Source organism: Symsagittifera roscoffensis, chromosome 4 (genome assembly GCF_963678635.1).
Source record: "Symsagittifera roscoffensis chromosome 4, txSymRosc1.1, whole genome shotgun sequence".
NCBI classification, from domain to species: domain Eukaryota; kingdom Metazoa; phylum Xenacoelomorpha; order Acoela; family Convolutidae; genus Symsagittifera; species Symsagittifera roscoffensis.
This window is the reverse complement of record NC_087065.1, coordinates 14,351,600-14,357,876: the sequence shown is the minus strand read 5'-3', so window position 1 is coordinate 14,357,876 and position 6,277 is coordinate 14,351,600. Positions and strand designations below refer to the sequence as shown.

The 6,277-nt window shown below is 35.7% G+C and overlaps 1 protein-coding gene across 1 annotated transcript; it reads left to right on the top strand.

Annotated features, from left to right (window-relative positions):
* The first annotated feature begins 260 nt into the window (after positions 1-260).
* Positions 261-2,904, top strand: LOC134844548 (NADH dehydrogenase [ubiquinone] 1 beta subcomplex subunit 5, mitochondrial-like). Its single transcript, XM_063861275.1, has 4 exons — positions 261-514; positions 1,409-1,470; positions 2,088-2,194; positions 2,593-2,904. The coding sequence occupies exons 1-4, from the start codon at positions 265-267 to the stop codon at positions 2,780-2,782; spliced, it is 609 nt and encodes a 202-aa protein (XP_063717345.1). The 5' UTR covers positions 261-264; the 3' UTR covers positions 2,783-2,904.
* Positions 2,905-6,277: the final 3,373 nt, after the last annotated feature.

Below are 6,277 nucleotides of genomic sequence, written 5' to 3'. Positions count from 1 at the left end.
GGAGCTGAAAAGCTGTAAGATTGCGAGATTGTGAATCCCTCATTAAAGTATAAAATGCAGCGTGAAGCATACTGGTAATGCAGCGCGAAGCATATTGGTAAATTTAAACAGGAAATTGATTTATAGCCGAGATATCAGCTCTTCAACTCAAGCAGTGATCGTAGATTATGACGCGTCTCGAACCAGTGATCTATACATCGAGGGGCGGGAACACGAGCCAATTTACAGAACCTTCGATCAAAATCAATTGTTTCAGATTAGAAAATGCTGTGCGGCGGTCTTTTGCGCCGAACAGGAATTATCACCATTCAGAAAATGCCTCTGCTGAAACCGGCTCAGTTGAATTCAGGTTTGAGAGATTCAATTAGAAGCATGGGTGACTCAGCACAGAGCAGATTTGTGATGAGACTTTCGAGACACAACAGAACGAGGTTCATGCGACAACTCACGTTCTATCTCTCACTGACTGGAATTCCTGCCACATGTTGGATTTATTATTCATTGACCAGACAAGGTCAGTCCACAACCACATCCTGATTGAGTTCGGCTTCTCTGAATGCAATTAGTTTTAGAAAACTATGAAAATGCAACGTGGAATTAAAAGAAACAAGACTGCTCGTATCAGGGCAAAGCCCTGAATGTTCCGACTGCCCTTTAAGGTTTATGGAGCAGTAATAACATTAAAAAATTCAATGAAATAAAACAAAATGAAAAATTTTTTCTAAAATTTAAAATTTTTTGTGAAAATCATCACCCCACACGCCATATAAAGTACAAAAGGATAGATTTCGCTCCTTGTAACAACCAATTATGGCAAACAAGCTTCTTTTAACCAATTTGGAACGATTTCTAAGACGGATTAACTCTCCGCTTACGCGTTAATAGCACGAAATATATCGCGCGTTAATTGTCCTAAATTGACCAAAATGGCAATCTTTAAACCCCCGTAACTTTAGGAAAAATGATCACAGATGAAATATCTTTTCAAATTTGAGCTCAAGACAACAATACCTTTCGAATGATATAAAAAAATTCCGTCAAAAATGGCTAGTTAAAAAGTCGAAATTTGTCTGAAGAAAAAAAAATCCACCCCGAGCACAAATATTCCGTTACTTTCGTATCGAAATTCGGAACGATAAGCGGGGGATTGTCTCCAAGGAAATGTATCTATTCTTTTTTCGGTGCTATTTATCTTCTGTAAGATAGCGTTGTCAATTTTGAAAGGGATGCTTCTTAGGTTGGTAAAATCCTTTTTTGCTAATTGCAAGTGGAAATAAATTGTTCGAATAGTCTTTCTTTTGAAACAAGTGCTCAAACTTGTGTAGGGATTAGAAGAACTACTTCGAAAAAATGATGCGTCTATGAATTGGTTTGCTAATCGTTGATTTCAAATTGTATTTCTTTTTAGGGATTGCGGAGCTAGTAGATACTCCCGAAGGATACGAACCTCAGTTCTACGAGTACTATGGAGTGAGTATAATGCCAATGCTTCTCTCGGTAGTATATAAACCAACCGAAAATAAACCAGACTAAAACACCGACCAATTACATCATCATCTCACAATTATATAACTCCTATTGAAATCAAGCTAATTTATGCTCAACTGACGTAACTTTTGATTGGTTTGTATACTCTGCTCATTTTGCTTCGCTTAAATTTCGACTGATTTTTCCACATGCGTTCTTTCTTTGCTTTTTTGTCCGCAGGAAGAATTATTTTTGGTACGGCCAAAAAGGCTCATTCAATGCCGATAATTGGCAAATTGCGGTTTTCATGTTTCGTAGATATGTTCATCGAGATTGTGTAATCTCAGATGAATTGACCGCTGTTAAAATTCATATGTATGAGCTAAGTGTGTCTTGTAATGTGAAACGCTGTGTTTTGTATTGTAAAACATCATTTCAGATAAGTCTAACCGTTAAACCAAAAGAACGAAAATTAAGTCTGCGAGTATGAAAAGAGTGGAAAATGCAATAAGGGTAAAGAAACGATTAGAACACCTTTTGTTATACCGAATAGCTTGAAAAAGTCCCGAAAACATCGAAGCCAAAATTCGGAATAAAAAGTAACGATAAAATGTGTTTAGCATCCAATCACGCGTTTCATGGCCAAGCACTTCGCCTATCACCCTCAGAGACACTACGAGAAGGAGCTGGGCAAGTGCTACAAGATCAGAGAAACTGTCCTGCAGAGGTGAGAGACCAAAGTGTAAATCGGGTGCGAAGAGATAAAGTTCAAAGGGAACGAACCTATTTTTTCAGATAGTTACAAAAACTATTTTATAGATGTGAAAATTATTTAACAAATCACTCAAGATAGCAATGTTCTAAAACGGAAACATGTGAACACTTAAGAAGAAAGTTAGAAACATTTTGATAGTGCGTGAAGGATGATATTTGAGGCCAATATTTTGTATCACTTCGCAAAAAAATCTGTCAAATTTTTTCAGCCAATTTTGATAGATCTAACAAAATTAATTTTTGTTTATTGATAATGAATCTTTTTCGATCTATATTCTAAGTGGATTGACGGTGTAAGAAGTTGCATCAACTCTAACAATTATGCGAAGTAAAATTGAGGGTTATGTTTAGAATGTGTCAAGAGCGAGCCAAATTGATCAACAGGAGAACTGGAGAATCGCTAGACATCAACGAAGAGCTGATTTTGGACAAGTACACACAGGGTAGGAACTTCAACGAGAAACTGCAGCTGATTCAATCCCCCAACCACATCTACAATGCCAAGAACGTCATGGAGTACTCGTACGATAAAAAGAAGTAAAGAAACTACATGAAAAATGGAGTGTAAACGCGAATAAAACGGCATGATCGATGAAACTCTAAATGTATTGGCTAACATTGAATATTCGAAGGCAAAAATTAAATTAGATTTAAATCTGTAAATGCAGTTTCCTGAAAATCGCTTTCGTCTAGACTGACCTGACCACGTGATATCGCAGCTGAGTCAATGCACAATCAAAAGTAAGTTTTTTGGGTGATGTATTACAATAGGTGGCAGATTCTGGTTAAATAGCTGGATAGCTCTTTGTTATACTTCGAACAAGACAATTGATGTATTTCAAAGTCAAATTTTTTGGCAAAAGCAATGTAAAATTTGATTTTTTTTCGAACAACAGTTCGTCTGGCTGAGTAACGTACATACAAAAACGATCTTATTAGCATGTACAGGTGATTAAAAATGAAAGGACTATATTATGCATAATATTTCTCAAATGTAGCACATGCACTACTCAAACATTTCTTAAAAAAATTACCACCTATTGCAACATATCACCAATTTATTTTGCAATAGCAGAGGATATGTGCCGATAACAGATAAAAACTACATTTGAGGGTCCGTGAACTTTTAAATGGCGTAAGCCCAAACTAAAAGCGTCTCTGGAGCCTAAATTTTAGTTCAATCTATGAAGTTGTCCCTCGGATGGTCAAAGCCGTGAAGTTCTTTTGATTACACATGCGTATTTTTATATCACGAATCCTTTTTCTAACCCAATTTGGAAACAGGCTCATTTGGTGACTTTTTGCTGCTTATTAATTTAATGACCTCTGTTGTATTGACTTATTGGTGACTAGTATTTAATTATTGACAAGAAACCGTGGCTTTTTAATCCCGAGGTCAGGGGTTCAATTTAGGTTATATTTACCTTTTTAATTAACTTTTTTATACCATTGAGGTAATTTTTTCCGTTTCTTAGCGAAGTGCAGCGACGCCTCTGTGTTAAGTTTTATTTTGGCCGACATTTTTTTTGTTGAATGTTATCTTTAGTGAAATAATGATTTTTTAAAGCAATATACTAATTATAGTTTCAACAGGAGAACCCATGGGGTGATGAAAACTTTTGTTCAATTTTGAAAAATCAAACCTTTTCAAACGTATGTCTTCTGTCTTTTACGTTAATGTTTTAGTCCATTTTTCGTGGTATTTTTGGTCGAGTTTAGAGATTTTTATTTGCCATTTTTGCCGCAGTTCAGACTCTTAAATAGGCCTTGATGATTTTTTTTTGCTTTTTTCTTTTGGCTATGTTTATTCATTCACGTTCGCTAATTTTTGTTGCTGAGTTTTTCATGCCTTTCCTATTTTTCCATGGATTTGGTTTTTGTGCTTTGCATTAGAATTGGCAAGTTTTTGCTGAAGATGAGCTTCAACTTAATTTTTTTTTAGTTTTACATCATGTGATACTGAATCAATTTTAATAAACAGTGTCGTACCTCTGAGAATGTTCATTCAAGAAGCTTCTTCATATTTAAGTAACCCTGCTATAAGCAAGGGTATTACAATCGGGTACTAGACGTTTTTTTACCGTTAACAACTTTGTCCACAGGAGTCATGATGTACCTCGCTTCATAGTGAATTCGTAGCGTCTCTTGCACCTTTAGCTTGGTGGTAACGACTACGCCTGAGACGGGAAAGGTCCTCTGTTCGAATCTGACCAGGACCAGTTTTTTTTTTCAAACGCTAAATATTCCGAATCAAACAAATTCTGCCTATTTCCTAGTTGCCACATCTACGAATCGTTTATTTTAGCTGTAAACATTTCTTACTGCGGTTGGTTAAAGTTTTTTTTTTAAATCAGGCCAAATTGAGTTTTGCTTTCCACATTGGTTGTAATTTTACCAGCTCGTTTTGTTAATTTTTTTTTTCATTTTTTTATGTTTTGTCTTTTTTATTGGCCTAATAGTTTTCGGCTGAAGAAATATCGCCTTAGTGGCCTCTTTTTGCGTAATTACGACCGTTAAAAGTTTTAGGCGCGTGTGTGTGCTCTGAGGGGGAAAAGGACTTAACATTTTTATTACGTTCAGATAATGTTTTTGTTCGGCATGAAGAGTTTTGCTCAGGTATTTTCGGCTTTGTTACCGCGTCATAATTAAACATTAAAATCCAATAACTATCCGGAGCATCTGGCACAGAGGTAAAACAACAGTTTTAAATGGCAAAAGCTTGCGGGTCGAATCCGGCCGGGCCCTTTTTTTTGCAAAGAGTTTTTGTGCTTTTTCGAACTATCGTCCGCCTGTTTATGTTGTCGGCTTGGTTACCGTAGCTCGATGGTTCTGCTTTTTTGCAAGTTGCTGTAACCCCCATGCTTGAGACGACAAAGCTCGGAAGTTCGATTCCAGCTGAGCCCTGTTTTTTTGGAAATAGAAAATTTTGGCTAATTTAGATTATTGTCTGTCTGCTTTTTTTGTCGGCTTAGTTCCGAAGAAAGGACATTTCGGAAAACATGCCTTCTTTATGGCATTCCCAAAACTCTTCATAGAGCTTCTAATGGTGCAGGCAATTTTGTTCCGGATATTTGGGCTGTTGTTGCAATTTTATTTACAAAAACGATTTTTGGAATTTTTTTTCGTTTTGTTTTAGTTAGTCATTTATTTTTGTATCGCAATTGGTGCGAAGTTCAGCTTCGCCTCTGTGATAACTGTTGCTTTCAAATTTAAATTTATTGCTGAGGCTGTGAAGCAAACGAACGTTATTTGATTTCCTAACCGGCCCCAAATTGTTTTCTTGGAGTGTTTTTCGTTTTCTTTCTTTTTTTTCAGAAAGGAACCATCAAAAATTGAAAAGCCTGTCATTCCAAAAATATTCAAATTCAAATAGTAGAGGCACTACTGAAATAGATTTGTACGTTGCTTAAAATTCAAAACGTTTAGTGTGTAGAACAAATTTGTGTTGCTTGTCTTACTGAGCATACCAAGAAAAGTCTTTCTGTTCAAATCAGCTGTTTGTAGCATATATTTACGCTCAGGATTAGCAAGCGTATTGAAATCGGCATAAAAGTTTTTATAGGTTAACAACTTGCTTAACAAAATCAATTGATCATTTCTGACAGTGAACGCAGATTTTTTCAAAATTGTTTCCGTGCCGTTAACAAGTTTTGTTATCAAACTGTTTTCGACGCATTGTGAAAGTGTTTTGTCTTTTTTCCAATTTGCTGTGTCGGTACAAACGGATTTTTCGTAGAAAAACTTCATCTAACGCAAAATTGCGGGTCGTCATTCAGAACAATTTATTTTGCCTTTTGTTTTGAGGACTTGGTTTTTGAGGTCTCATGTACCGCTTTTCTAATTTAATTTATACTTTTTGCGATAAAAACATGGAAGACAGCAAAAGTCATATGTTTTTCAGGTACATGATCTAAATTGACTTAAATGTATTGAGCTCTTTTGTTTACTAAAAAAACGAAAAAAGTATGAGCTCTAATTTTACGAGGAAAATAGAAAAACGAGGATATTAAAATGGTTGAAGTATCATTTACAACTT

Coding starts and splice junctions, on each gene's coding strand:
- LOC134844548 (XM_063861275.1), top strand. CDS start 265: ATGCTGTGCGGCGGTCTTTTGCGCCGAACAGGAATTATCACCATTCAG. Junction 1,471..2,087: donor AGTTCTACGAGTACTATGGA/GTGAGTATAATG, acceptor AAATGTGTTTAG/CATCCAATCACGCGTTTCAT. Junction 2,195..2,592: donor AGAGAAACTGTCCTGCAGAG/GTGAGAGACCAA, acceptor GGTTATGTTTAG/AATGTGTCAAGAGCGAGCCA.